The 15694-nt window shown below is 36.2% G+C and overlaps 1 protein-coding gene across 1 annotated transcript in view; it reads left to right on the forward strand.

Annotated features, from left to right (window-relative positions):
- Positions 1-15694, forward strand: part of LOC119525178 (E3 ubiquitin-protein ligase HUWE1-like) — a 195496-nt gene that overhangs the window by 73237 nt on the left and 106565 nt on the right. The window contains 8 exon segments of the mRNA XM_037823780.1: positions 9377-9439; positions 11310-11387; positions 12260-12307; positions 12398-12466; positions 13078-13177; positions 14472-14572; positions 14860-15010; positions 15152-15279. Of these exon segments, the coding sequence (XP_037679708.1) occupies positions 9377-9439; positions 11310-11387; positions 12260-12307; positions 12398-12466; positions 13078-13177; positions 14472-14572; positions 14860-15010; positions 15152-15279 (738 nt within the window).

Here is a 15694-nt window from a genome sequence, read left to right on the forward strand (position 1 = left end):
GGTTAAGTGATTTACTTGTAATGGCCACAGTTATGAAGGGATTGAACTGAGATTTGAAACCTGATTTATTTGCTTGCAAAGGCCATACTCTTTCCAAGGGCTGTGCCATCTCTGGTGGTTTTGAGATTTCAACACAATCTTTATATTAGGGATGAAAGAAGAGTACTGTATAATTAATTTGGCACTTTGTATAGAGCCTGATAGCACCTATCAAAGTTCACATCTTGTCAGCTGCTTTTAGTGCCCTGCTTTTAGACTGATTGTCTTACACTAATATTTCATACTATTAAATGTTCTGACATTTCAGGAAGTAAAAATTAACGTGCAGGCAGTACTTTTAAGTGGCATATAGAGGCAACGTTGCTTTTTCATTTTTGTTTTGCTTTGAATTTCGAATTATTAAGTTCTTTTTCTTCCCTTGGACAATGCTGTTATGAGGAAGGATTGCTTAAATGATTACTATTTTGTTTCTTTGCATTTGGGGCACCTAAAAAGTACAGGTGTGCTTTTTGTTCTGGATTGGAACAAAAAGGATCTATAGATTGGAGATTTATTTGTGTTTGTAGTTCTGGGCAATTTGAAATCTTGATAGGTTCTTTATGTTGCTACCTTTGCTAATATATGTGTAATGCTGTGCTAGTAAAATAAAAAAAATTAAGTTTTGAGGTTTAGAAGTAATATTTGTAAGCATTAGAGTGCAAGGTATATGCTAGGTGTTTAGTAAATGGTAGCTGCTCTTACTCCCCCATTAAAATTTAAAAACTTCTTATTTCTCTGAAAAAGTAACTTGATGTGGACTGCTTTCCCCTACACCTTCTTTATTTGTTTATTGGGTGTTTTGATATCCACCTCTATTGTTAGGATTAAATTAAATTAAATCATAAACAAAACTCCTAAGGTTAATGCCTGTCATGTCAGTACTTAATAAATGGTAGCTGTCATCGATAGGTGGTTATCAACACATATACTACTTGATATTATCTTGTTTGCTTTCCTTTTAAAGTTTTACTACACATGAGAACATGCTATTTTACATAAATGCATACATACTGTCAAATGATTTAAAAAAATTTTTAGTGCACTCTTTTATTCTTGAGTCATATCCACACATACAACCTAAAATGTATCCTCCTGTATGTATTTTTATCTTCCATTATGTTGACATGTTGGGGATGTTTTTGTAATTGAATTGCAAATGAAGGGCCATATATGTACTTAGGCATCCCAAATTTCTTTGTCAGTTAATTTTTTCAATTAAAAAAAACCTTTTGTTTATTAGCATATTGGATGTATCAGCCCTTTGTCGCCTGCTACAGGTAGGTATTCTTTCCCTAAGTCTTTATGTTTTCTTTGTTCATTGTTTTTTTTAACATGGTGTTTTCCTACATGGCTTAATTTTTTTCTTTATGAAAAACGACCTTGTATGATATCTTTTCTCACGTTAGTTTCTTAACAACCCAGTGTGTATGTGGGCCAGTTGTGAATATGAACATTGATTACTGAGTTGCAAATTTAGGGAAAGATCTCTAGGGAAGACTTGTTGAATCAGTTAAAAGCCAGTTAGCTGGCTTTTGTGAAGGTGCACTGGTTCTTAAACTTGAACATACATCAGAATCACTTTATTAAAATGCAGATTGGTCTCCCTCCCCTGCTTCACACCACCACCACCACAGTTTCTGATTCAGTAGGCCTGGAGTGGGGCCCGATAATTTGTATTTTTAACAGGTGATGTTAATGCTGCTGGTCCAGGGACCACAGATTGAGAAGTCCATCCCTATTGGGTAAAGTTACAGAATCTTACCAAATTCTTACAGTTCAATCTCAGAGAGCTGATGTCTGGATACTTATTCATTCTTTAGCAAATCCCTTCTAGTGAGGTGGTGTCCATATGCTTCTGATTTAAATATAATAGCCATTAATTGGGTATTTATTTAAGCACCAGGATCATTTGCCAGCACTACTGGGTAGGTGATTACAATGAGGGTTAAAAGTTGTATGAAATGTTTTTCGAACAAAGCCTATGATTTTTTAGCCCCAATAAAGTGTGAAGTGTAGTATCTACTGTTTCTGTCTTAGGTGTTTGGAGTTGCTTGGGCCTGGTTCTCATTCCATACTTGAGTGTCACCCTGAATCCTAAATCAACACCCAAACCTTTCAGTTGATAACATTCAAGAAGTGTATGGCAAGCCCTGTGCTGGATGTAGTAAAAAACATGTTCTTTTCTTTAAGAATACCACTTAGTAGTTGAAAAGACAGGATTATATGCATAATAATGGAAAGGGCAAAGCACTAGTATTACTCTGAACAGTACTAGCTATAAGTATCCTAGAATCTTAAACAGTCCGTAGATTAATCCAAATCCATTAGCCTTGTTGGCTGCAAAAGAGACTTTCCGCATTATAAAGGTATGTGCTCAGTATAAAAAAATTAGAAACGTGAAGAAAATATGTCATCAAGTGGTCACTCTTAGCACTTTGGTACATTTTCTTAGTCTTTATTTTATGCATAGCTAAGCCCATGATATATATAATTTTAAATCCTGCTTTACTTGATAGTATTTTTCCATGTTAACTTTTACATAATTTTGTAGGAAATATTTCTTTGTACTTTTGAGGCAGTGGTAATATATAAATTTAACACCCATCATAGACTTTCGTGAATCAAATTTGGTTTTACGTTTTTTTTTTTTTAAGTATGCCAGCTTACCAAAACTTTACAAATCATAACTAATTGTTTTTTCCTAGATCACAAAAATTTGGCAGGAAAGATTTCAGGACCGCATGGGAAAGAGTAGAAATATTGTAAAACAATTAGCTGAATGATAGAAGAAACAAAAACAAAGCAATTTTTCAGATGTACAGCCTTTCAAGCTCATTCTGCCTTGCAAAGACAGATCCTTAATTTGACTTACCTATCTTCAAGCCTTTTTTTTTTTAATGGTTAATAGCAGATTCGTGTTTCTTTACTGGAAGTCCTGAGAATAGCCAAGAATATCTTGGAAGTGTAAAGAGGAAGTACTTATCCTATTAGGTGTTAAACCTTTTTATAAAGCTATGGTAATTAAAATAGTGTGGTAATAACGGTAGAATTGATCAATAGATAGGATTCAGAAACAGGTCCAGTTGCATGTAGGAAATGAATTTATAATAAAGATGACATTTTGGACAAGCAGTAACTAAGGATGGATTATACAATAAACGGTATTAGGACAATTGGGAAGACTGGGGGAGAGGGAAATTCAGGTAGATCCTACCTCAGCAAAGTAAAATTAAAATGTATTAAGAAATGAACCTATAAAAATACTGTTAAAATATAACTTTGGGGTAGGCCAAGATCTTTTCAGTAATGAGACCAATGCCATGAAAGAAAAAATTGATTCCTATTGCAATATGATTTTATGTCTTCTATACATGAATACTTTAAATACTGTGAAATTATGCCATCATGGATATCTTAATTTACTTCAAATTTCTCATATTATTTGGGTTATTTACAATATTTTTCTCTTGTAAATGCCACAGTGCATATCTTTAATACATGACTATTTAATATATTAATATTTGTCCCTATTTAGCACCAGGTGCTTATTATTAAGATCTTAACAAATGCTAAATCTTGTACTTAAAATTCTTGACTAATTTAATCTTCAGGAAGATGCTACAGGTATCATTCTCTTGATTTTATACATAGGCTCAATTTTCATATAAAAGGTCAAAGAAATCAAGTAACTTAGTCTGGGTGTGTTTGAAGATGAACAGAATAGGCAGCTGTCTTAAATCTTTCCCTCTCCATTAGTTCCTCTTCCGTATCTATACATTTAAAAAGAAAGAACAAAAGAAAGCAAGAACATTCGTCTTTTTTTTTTTCCTGGCAGTCTAGCTAAAGGTTTTCAAGTTTGTTGATCTTTTCAAAGAACCAACTTTGGGTTTCATTGATTCTGTTGTTTTTCTGTTCTCTTTTTCATTTATCCCTGCTGTAATATTTATTATTTCTTCTGCTTTTTCGGGTTTACTTTATTCTTTTTCTAGTTTGCTAAGGTGTAGAAGGTTAGGTTATTGATTTGAGATCTTTCTTCTTTTTTAATGTAGGCATTTACAGCTATAAATTTCCCTCTGAGCACTGCTTTCGCTGCATCCCATAAGTTTTGGTATGTTGTATTTTCATTTTCATTCATCTCAAAGTATTTTCTAATTTCTCTTGTGGTTTCTTCATTGATGCATTTGTTAAGAATGTGTTTAATTTCCACATATTTGTGAATTTTATAGATTTCCTCCTGTTATTGAATACTAATTTCATTCCATTGTGGTTAGAGAAGATACTGTAAATAATTTCAGTCATTTAAAATTTATTGAGACTTCTTTGTGGCCTAACATACAATCTGTCCTTTCCCATGTGCACTTGAGAGGACTGTATTCTGCAATTTTTTTTGTCTACTTGTCCTATCCATTATTGAACGGGGGGTGTAAACGTCTCCAATTATTATTGTACTATCTATTTCTCCCTTCAGTATCAGTTTTTGCTTCATATATTTTAAGGCTCATTTTTTATTGTGATAAATATGTAACAAAATTTGTCATTTTAACCTTTTTTTTGTCTTTTTTTTTTGCCATTTCCCATTTTTAAGTGTACAATTCACTGGCCTTAATTTCATTTACAGTGTTGTGCTACCATCAACAACATCCATTACCAAAATTTTTTCGTCACCTCAAACAGAAACTCTGTACCCATTGAGCAGTAACTCCCCATTTCCCCCTCCTTCTAGCCCTGGTAACTTGTTTAATTTCTGTCTCTATGAATTTGCTTATTCTAGATATTTCATGTAAGTGATATTATCCATATTTGTCTTTTGGTGTCTGGCTTATTTCATGAAGCATAATGTTTTCAAGGTTCATCCATTTTGTAGCGTGTATCAGAATTTCATTCCTTTTTATGGCTTGATAATATTCCTTTGTGTTAGATATACTATATTTTGTTTATCCATTCATCTATTGATACACGGGTTGTTTCCACCTTTTGGCTATTGTGTATAATGCTACTGTGAACATTGGCATACAAGTTTCTGAGTCTTTTTTCAATTCTTTCTGTTATATCCCAAAATACAGAATTTCTGAGTCATATGATAATTCTATTGTTTCCCTTTTTGAGGAATTGCCAAATAGTTTTCCACAGTGGCTGTGCCATTTTGCATTTCTACCAGCAATGTTGCAAAAAGTACCAATTTCTCACAACCTGGCCAACACCCATTTTCCAATTTTCTTAAATTAATAGCCATCCTGGTGAGTGTGAAGTGGTATCTACTTATGGTTTTGATTTGCATTTCTCTAACGACTAATGATATTGAGCATCTTTTCATGTTCTTCCTGGCCATTTGTTTATCTTTGGAAAAATGTCTATTCATATCTCCTGCCCATTTTTAGTTGTGTTTTTCCTCTCTTTTTTGTTGAGTTGCGGGAGTTCTTTGTAAATTCTGGATATTAAACCCCAGGTGCTCTTTTTTCATGCATACATGTATGTTTATAATTGTTTTATCTTCTTGATTGGATTGACCCTTTTATCATTGTATAATGTCCTTCTTCATGTCATGTAACAATTTCTGTCTGTAAGTCTATTTTGTCTTTTTAGTGTAGCTACTTTAGCTCTGCTTTTGCTACTCCTTGCATAGAATATCTTTTTCCATCTTTTCACTTTCAATGTGTTTGTATCTTTGGATCTAAAGTGGGTCTTTTGTAGACAGTATATCATTGGATCATGTTTTTAATCCTTTCTGCCAATTTCCACCTTTTAATTGGAGAGTTTAATCAATTTGCTTTTTATGTAATTACTGATAAGGATTTCTTCCTTTTTGCTATTTGTTTTCTACGTGTCTTACATCTTTTTTTGTTCCTCAATTCCATTACTGTCTTCCTTTGTTAGATACATATTTTCTATTGTACCATTTTGATTCCCTTGTCTTTTATTATATAATTTTCATGTTTTTAAAAAGCATTTGACTTTGGCACTACAACTAGCATCTTAATGTGTAACATCTAGTTTGAAATAATACAAACTTAGTTTCAATAATATGCATAAACTTTGCACCTCTATAGCTGAGTTCCCAACCCGTTTGTTTTGTTATTGTCACAAATTGCATCTTTATATGTTGTGTGCCTATTAACATAGATTTATAAATACTGTTTTATTCAGGTGCCTTTTAAGAGATGCAGGAAAGACAGGTATTACAAACCAAAAGTATAGTGACTTTGATGTTTATGTTTGCTTATGTAGTTAACTCACCAGTGTTCTTTGTTTTTATGGATTTGAGTTACTGTCTAGTGTCCTTTCATTTCAACCTGAAGGACTTTCAGCATTCTTGCAGGGCAGGTCAATTAGTGACAAAATCTCATTTTTTTTGTTTATCTGGTCATGTCAGTTTTCCTTCCTTTTTGAAGGATAGTCTTGTTGGATATTGAATTACTGGTCAGCAGGTTTTTTTCTTTCAGCTCTTTTAATATGTCATCCCATTGCTTTCTGGCCTCTGTGGTTTCTGATGGTGCTGTCAATCTTATTGAAGATCTCTTATATACAGCAAGTTTATTTCTTTTTTCTGTTTTCAGGGGTCTTTAGCTTTAGCTTTCAATAACTTAATTATGTGTGTCTTGGTGTGGCTCTCTTTGAGTTTCTCTTACGTGCGGTTCATTGAGTTTCTTGGATGTGTAGATTCATGTCTTTCATCAAATTTGGGGAGTTTTCAGCTATTGTTTCTTCAGATATCCTTTTTGCCCCTTTCTCATTCTCTTCATGGTTTCTCATTATGCGTCTGTTGGTACACTTAATGGTGTCCCACCAGTCTGGACTGTTGATTTTTCTTCATTCTATTTTCTGTCTGCTTTTCACACTGGGTTAATCTCAATTGACTTATCTGCAAGTTTGCTGAGTCTTCTTCCTGTTCAAATCTGCTATTGGATCCTTCTAGTAAATGTTCATTGCGGTCATTCTGTTTTTTAACTTCAGACTTTCTATTTGGTTAATTTTTATAATTCCTGTCTCTTTATTGATATTTCCTATTTGGTAAGACATCCTTCTCATGGTTTCCTTTAGTTCTTTGTACATGGTTTCCTTTAGCTCTTTGAGCATATTTAAGATAGTTGATTGTTAAACTTTTTGTCTAGTCCAATGTGTGGACTTCTTCAGGGACAGTTTCTACTACTTTCTTTTTTTTCCTGTATATAGGCCATAGTTTCTAGTTTCTTTGCATTCCCTGCACATATTCAAAATGCCTGCACATTTTGAATATTATATTGTGGCAATTATGGCAAAGATCCTACCTGCTTCCCCCGGGTTTGTTGTTGTTTCTTATTTAGTGACTTCTGAACTAACTTTCTAACATGTGTGTTCTTTGTTGCATGTGGTCACTGAAGTCTGTTTCATTGGCTTAGTGGTCAGCTATTGATTCAACCAAGATTTTCTTCAGTGCCTGGAACCAAAAAAAAATAATCCCCTAGGCTTTGTAGAATGGCTCATCTGCCTGAGTCTTCACTTCCTACTTGTGCAGAATCTGAAGGTCATCCAGAGGCAGGAACTTAGGGCCCTTTCAGGTCTTTTCTGAGCATGTGCCTTCCCTGAGCATGTGGGTGACCTTCTAGATTCCCAGGAACCTGTGGGAGTTTTTCAAAGCCCTTATTTCCTATTGCATCTCACACCCTAACCTTTTCTCCCAAGCTTTAGTTTGTCTATTATTTTCCCCAACTGTTGCACTTTGCCCCAGGTGGCAGGAACTAATACATTTGCCTTTAAATGGTTTCAGCAAAGGTGCCCCTCCCCCCAGCTGCCTCAAACCTGGGAGAGTTCCAAATTAGATGAAATACAGCCCTTGAGTTCCCTATTCTGCCATTTTCACTGATGTCACTCCCACTAAAACAGCCTTTATAACCACCTAAATGTGGGAGGTCTCCAGGCAGCCTTTCTCACTCAGTTTTCCGCTAGTAAGTCCTAATGCCCTAATGGGTACCATTCCATTGTATGCAATGAAATTGTCTCTCTTTTGATCATCTAGAGTGTTGCTAGTTATTTATCATCTTTAGGAGAATTAATGTAATAGTCACTCATCATTTTCTGTGTTCTGATTTTCATATGTGATCCTGGGTTGAGAAAGGCTGCCATGTGAGTGTGTCAAGTGTAGTTTGAGAAACCTTATTTCTCAATGGGGAAGCAGGTCATGCTTTGGTTTTGGTTTTTGGTTTTTAAATTGAGAAATAACCTTCCAGAATAAAGAACTTTTAAATGGCAATTTCTGTGATTTAGACTTCCCCCTTTCCCCCCACCAAGAGTTCTTTGGGAGGTAGTCGTATGATAACCAGCATTTTACCAATAAGAGCTTAGATGTATGTATGGAGCCATGTCAGGCCACAATAGTAGCCCAGATCCAAGATGATGGGGTCCCACACTGAGTTAACAGAAATTAAATGAAATCATGAATTTAAGTGGCATTTGTGTTTGAACCTTGCCAGGACTGGGTTATTTACATAATTTGTAAGGAACAAAGTGCAAGCAGTTAGTTGCTGCTAATAGTTCTAATGGGGATGACTGGGAAGTATAAGTATTTCACTTTGAAAATATAATAATGCTCTTAGTGTATAAAGGATTGCTCTTTCAAGGACTGTGAAGATGCAGACTGGTTAGTAAGCAAGATCATATTGCTGGAGTTCTGGATTTGAAAGTAAATAATACTTTATGATTGAGCTTTTTGCCCCATTGCCTTAGGGGCTAGTACTTATTGATTAGTTCTTAAGACTTGGTGGTGGCGAGGTACAGTAGTAATAAATATGGTAGAATTTTACCCAGCTCATGTCAAAAAGAGAAGAGAGCATGGATAGCACAATGCAGTAATATAGGCCTAATGGGACAAGGCTGACTTGTCAGCAAGCATGACTGCAGGCATGTGGAAAGCAGTGGCTGGCAATTGCTGTCTGTTTTTCTCCCAGTAGCATTCTCACCTAAAGTAGAATTGATTTAAGTGGAGAAATCACCTTTATGTAGACCATCGTTCCTTGAGTCTTAAGTCCTTCTGTTTGCTCCCTCTTCTTGTTTGACCTTCACATTGGGCTCACTGGTTTTATTCTTCCAGTCAGTTTAAAACAAGGACATTTGGAAGGCCTGATTTTTGAGGTGACATACTTTGCAGTACCATTTTATGAATGTGATTCAAATATGGAAATATAATGTGTTAACTTGCTTTTGCTCATAAAACTTTTAGTTCTCGGGAGATACTGCTGTGTGGTCATGACCTTTCTCTCAAGTCTTTCTGTCACTATGCTCCAGGCAACTGCGCACTCTTAAATATTTTATATGCAAGGATATCATAAGCACTGTCTTAATATTGTCTTTTTCGTTTTCTAAGAGCTGGGGTGGAAAGGAGAATGGCTTTGGACTTGCAGAATCTTGCCAAGACTTGCATATGATGGTAAGTAACTCTTTGGGATATGGGTGTCTTTTACTAGAGCTGTAGTCTTTTTCTGAGCCTTACTTTACTATGGACATATGGATTATAAAGTTGTAAGTTCATATCAAGGAACTTTGAGCAAACTGAGATCAGTTGAGACATAGTAAACCTTGGGAAGCAGTGTAGAAATGCTTCAGTCCTCAGTGTACTGGCGGGAGATGAAGACTCTCAGAAAAACAGTACATGTGCATACCGAACTTGATCCTAACTCTTGGGTAGAGAGCTGCATTTGTTCAATCAGTTTAAGTGAATAAAAACTCCCAGAAAGTAAATTTCCTTGCATTCTCCCATTGAAACTATTAGTGCTCTGGGCATTGTAGCATCATTTAGGAATGGCTACTTGGAAAGGACTTCTACCATTGAGGTTATTGAGAATTTATAATTTTAATGTTACTGTGTGCTTTCTATGTTTATCCCTTGTGTTCTGTCGCTCTCATGTCTTTTACACATTCTTAGTTTATAAGCTCAGGCCTTCTTTCCCTCTGTTTCGATATGTTGCTGTGGAATCACAAGTCACAACTAGATTTGTTAGAACAGTCTTATGCCAGGAATCAACTGTATTTTCCAGCATATGTGCCATTTCTTTTGTCAGTTTGTCATGTTTATTGCAAATGACTGCAGTGAAATTTAGTGAATCTGTCTCAGCAAGCCTTTTTTCTTCTAGGAGAATGTCTGTCTTTCTGGTTACAGAAAACTACTAATTAGAGCTAGTTACTTTCCCGCCTTAACTAGTATCCTTTCTTTAGTGAGCATTTTATAAATCGATATTGGGTAATGTGGAAGGTGAGTGTTGCCTCTGTTTAATAATCAAAACTACATAAATATTAAAGGGTATTCAGAGTTTGTAATTCTTAGTCTTAGAACATAATTTTTCATTTTAAGGTTTAGTTGGTTAATTCTGAGCCTCCTCACTTACATGACTGACGCTTGTTCTTTGCCTCTTGAGCGAAATAGTATGCTATTCTGCACTAGGCTTGCATAATGTATTACCCATTTTGGTCTTTTTTGTTTATTGATATTTGACGTATGAGGCTTTCAAAAATGTAATTTATAACCTTAAAGGGAAGTAATACATACACATGCTAAAGAAGTATGAAGGAGAATGCACTGATAAGTTCTCTGTCCCCAGATGACCACTGCTACCAGTTTCTTTAAAGCAGGCATTTTAATGGTCTTGCTGTTGCCATCTTACTTTCTTTGTCATGTTGCTTTTCTCGAGTTACAGGATCTGTTATCAGGGTCCAGTTTATATGTCTTGGTGTCTGCCTGTGCAGAAAATCAGTTGGATATTATGAGAAGAGAGATGAAAAGATTTGAGGAATAGTGAAGTTATGTCCATGGGGCATAGTTTGAATAAAATATTTCAATACTCTGTTGATGGACACTAAGATTTTCATAAGAATGTCCTCTTCCATTCTTCATCTGGATGCTGATGTTTAACGTCTATCCTTTGTTGGAATTTTACTCATCACTGCTTCGCTGGCTTGCCCCTTTTCCCCCTTGGCAATAGGTATGTTGGAAATTGATGTCTTGAAAGAAAGGGCAGACAGTAACTTATGAGTAAACATGATGGAAACTTTTGGAGATCTGGTCTCCATTCTCCTGATGCTGTTTTGTTACAAGTCTTTTATCCTAACTGAGTACTGCTGAGACAAGGAGTAAAGGCACTATGATTGCTGACTACACTGCTCATTCTGCTGGTACAGTGAGTTAGACAAGTGACTAGGACTTTGGGGGATGATTCTGAGTATAGAGAACTTTCTGTGGCATCTGCTTTGTCTGTAATCAGTTGAAGTTCAGTATCTGATTCTTTCATGTATTTTATGCACAGAAATACCCACCCAGTGCAACTACACTACACTTTGAGTTCTATGCAGACCCTGGGGCCGAGGTCAAAATCGAAAAAAGGGTGAGTCTTATTTACATTTGTTCTGATAGGTCTGTGAGCTGCTGTAACTGGGGTTTGTAGGACTCTGTTAAATGAGGGAATGATTTTGAGTTACATTGCTCCCCTCTCAAGCTAGCTATACCTAGCAGCTTCCCAGGAACAAGTGTTTATTTTAAGCCTAGCTCTGATAGGCTTGAGTCTTGCTTATGTTGAGAGTTGCCAAAAGACCAGGACTACCGTAGTGGGGCAGTGGTATGACTTGTCTTGTTTTCTCACAGGCTCAGTTGAGAATTTCAGCATGCATTGTGATTGTCTGAGTAGTGATGGCTTAGGTTTCTCTACGTGAATCCTTAAAGACTTAAACCAGCACGCAACAAGTATTTATTGCTTAAAGACTCCTTAAATTACCTGGTCATTCCATACTCTTTCAGGGAGGTACCAGAATTCAGTTTGGAAGTAGCCTAGTGGATGAGAACTTTTTTCTTTTACCTAGATTATAAAGCAATAATAATATTTCTAGGTTAATGGCTCCTGGAAAACAACTCTAATGTGTATTTACAGAGAAACCATTTTCATAGATTCACTCTTTCCAATGAATATTAAGACTGTGGGGATTAAATCAGTGGTGGGTTAAAAGGGGGACAAAGAAGAATATGAAATGTGCTTTGGCTATTTGCATTATATTTTGGTATTACTGGGTTCAGAGTCATTTTCCTGAGAAGATGCTGTATATAAAATGGATGTTCTTGGAGACCAAAGAGATAACTCAAGTTACCTTGATGTTTTTAAAGAGCATTCAATTAGGCTTCAGCAACTTGGTTTTCAGACAGTTCCTGCAGTCCTATGGCAATTCAGTAACTCTTAACAGTTCTCTTACTGTTTTTTAATTTCAGACAACTAGTAACACACTACATTATATCCACATAGAGCAGCTTGACAAGGTAAGGGGAATTTTTGACTAATGGATAGTTTTATAATGTTTGATATACTTTCCATTCCTAATTCGCTCTTTTTTTGTTTTGGTAATGTAGATTTCTGAAAGTCCTTCTGAAATCATGGAATCTCTTACCAAAATGTACAGCATTCCTAAGGATAAGCAGGTATCATATGTCTTAAAAATATCCAGAGGGTGTGAATGTTAACTAAGTAATGTGCTAGGGTGGGAGACAACATATCCAAAAGAATGTCAGCTTTGGATTCAGACCATGGGCAAATTACTTTGGCCTCTCTGAGCTTTAGTTTCCTCATCTTTTATGAGGCTAATATTTAATAACTTCCTGGGTCTAGGTCCTTATATAAGAGTTTGGAAAAAAAATAAATTGCTTGACTCACGTTGAGTATCCAATAAGTGGTAGTAGCTTTCTTAACACTTTGGATAACAAAGAAGAAAACTGTTTAGTCATGTTATGTTTTCTGCTTATTGTGATAGTGGTCAGATATTTAATTTGATTAGTAACGAAACTATTTCTGCATGTCCCCTATTTGTTGCTTATCAGTACAGTGATAGTTCTTGGTTGCATCAGATTATTAGGATTCTGTGAGCCTTTTTGTTTTCTTGCATTTTGTCGAACTTCAGAATAGAACCACTTTTGTTCGATACCTTAATATATAGCAAAAAAAAAAAACCATTTTTTACCTAGCAATCCACCAGGTAAGATTTAGCTCTCACCTTTTTCATTGGTTTCCTAATGTAGGTCTTATCTCTTTACAGATGCTATTATTTACACACATACGACTGGCCCATGGCTTTTCTAATCACAGGAAGCGATTGCAAGCTGTTCAGGCCAGACTGCATGCCATATCTATATTAGGTAAGAGAGGAACACTCTGTAGTTAACCAACCCTAATTAGGCAGTTTGGACTTGGTTTCCTTTGAACTGCATCCATCTTGGTGGCTGTGAGACTTACCGTGGTCACTTTGGTGACAGCATTCCTAGTATTTACTGTATTCATTCATCATTCTTGAGCTCCTTAATGTTGGACCAGAAAGATAATATTATGCCTATTGACATATCACATGAGGTTGGTCTTGGTTCTGGTCTTTTTTTATAGGTATGCAGGTAGTCATCTCTCACTGGTCCCAGTTCTTCCTCTTGCTATTTCATCCTTCTCTTCTCCCATCTCACATCTCTTTAGGATTATAATTTTGAAGTAAGTCAGAAAGTATTAAGTAGTTAATACCATGCATTTTACTGTGGTGTGTAGATTGGACAGTACACTAGTTTCAGAATCAGTCCTGGACTCTGACCCTGGCTCTGCAGATTGTTAGCCACAGGTTTATGCTGCCAGTCTAAGTTTCCATGTTTTCTGTTGGCATAATAACTTACTTTATAGGCTCATCTGAGGTTTAAATGAAAACCTGTTAAACACCTAGAACAGGCCAGACACATAGAAGGTATAAAATTGTGGTGCTACTACTATTACCAGCCTTCATTATGTTAGAACTTGTCTCCTTTTTGAAGTGAACTCCTTCAAGTGAAATTCTTATTCTTATAGTTATAGTCATATCTAGCACTACTCCTGGCATGTTAGTGGGTGCTCAGGAAATGTTTGTTGAAAACTAAATGAATGTGCTCAAATCCCATTAGCTTTCATTTCAGGGAACTCTGTCCAGTAGTACCTCAATGTGAAAGTCAGTAAAATTGAATTATATACATTCTCAAGTTTTACTTCAATGTGTTACACAAGTTTATGGCTTAGTCTGCGATAGTCCATAAATTCTGTTCGTTACAGCCCATAGAAGTGTTTACAGTGAAAATAGAAGCATATGAAGAGGCTAAAATGGATGTCTACTTCCAAGGCATAGTGGAATTATTTCAAGTAGTGATGTTATGACAAACGAACTCTTCATTCTCCTTTCCTACTTCCATCCCCCAAAAAATCTTTGCCCAATACTATCAATACCATTAATAGGGGAATCTGTTAGATTGGTGAGTATTTAGAGCTTATCACCGTATTTGATCAGATGGAATTTGGTGATTCCGTCCTCCGGTGCTGGTTGGAAGGGAATTCTTCCCCAGAACCAGTAGGTGCTGAGAAGTTTGTCATTGGGCAGTGGCTTGACCACTGCCCTCTTGCCTAAAGTGTTTGTTTCTCCTTTTGCAGTATATTCCAATGCGTTGCAGGAGTCAGCAAACAGTGTCTTGTATAATGGGTTGATAGAAGAGTTGGTAGATGTCCTTCAGATAACAGATAAGCAGCTTATGGTAGGTATTTATTAATACTCTTCTCTATATATCAGGCTCTTAGGTATTTACCTTTTGAGTTTTCCCAGGGGTTTGTCATGAACACTAAGAGGGAAACTTTGCCCTTTTATTTCTTTCTCTTTGGGCATTGAGCTGAGAAATTAACAGTGCTGGATGTTCAATGTTGTACTCAACAGACGTCCATCTCCCCAAATAATTGTTGCCAGTAGAGTTTGGGGTATTAGCTACTTTGTTGAGTCATCTCCTCATTATTTGACACATCCCATGTTTACCTTCTGTTCTCATAGGAGATTAAAGCTGCTTCTTTACGAACATTAACATCAATTGTCCACTTGGAAAGGACTCCCAAACTCAGCAGTATTATTGACTGTACTGGAACTGCCTCTTACCATGGATTTTTGCCCGTACTTGTGCGGAACTGTATCCAGGCCATGATTGGTAAGTTTTCATTGGGATTATCCTAAGCAAGAAGTGGACCGCACCCCACCCCACTTTCTTTTCTGCTTTTTAGAATATCTTTCAGTTTAACACCGGATGGTGAGCATGCTCTTTGTCTCCCTCTCCCATCCTCCCTTCTAGATCCTTCCATGGATCCATACCCTCATCAGTTTGCCACTGCTCTCTTCTCTTTTTTATACCACCTGGCCAGCTATGATGCTGGTGGTGAAGCCTTGGTTTCCTGTGGAATGATGGAAGCTTTACTGAAGGTGCGCTGTTTTCTCTTCTTTTGTTTGTTTGTTTGTTTGCATTTTTGAGAAAGTCAACTGAGAGGGTATAGAGTTGGAAGCATGGAATTGTTTCAAGGTAAGAGCAGATAGCATAAGAAAGCTTACCCAGAACAAGTTATACTTAATTTTTCTAGTTTGGCCTTCTAGTTATCTCATTAGCAACTTTTCTGGCAGCTACCTCTGTTGTTAAGAGTTGATCATAGTCCAGCATGGTGTAGTAGTCAAGAGGCCCAGTAGTAGGCAAAACGTTGCCTCATCTTATGATCTTAGGCACAGCCCTGAAGGAAATGTACCTAAAGATATGTAAATTGTGCTGTAATGATAATAGCCTTTATCATATGTCAGTCACTGGGCTTTTTTCTCCCCAAATATTTTATTTAATCTTGAAAAGTAG

Source organism: Choloepus didactylus (assembly GCF_015220235.1).
Source record: "Choloepus didactylus isolate mChoDid1 chromosome 24 unlocalized genomic scaffold, mChoDid1.pri SUPER_24_unloc2, whole genome shotgun sequence".
In the NCBI taxonomy this organism is placed as follows: domain Eukaryota; kingdom Metazoa; phylum Chordata; class Mammalia; order Pilosa; family Megalonychidae; genus Choloepus; species Choloepus didactylus.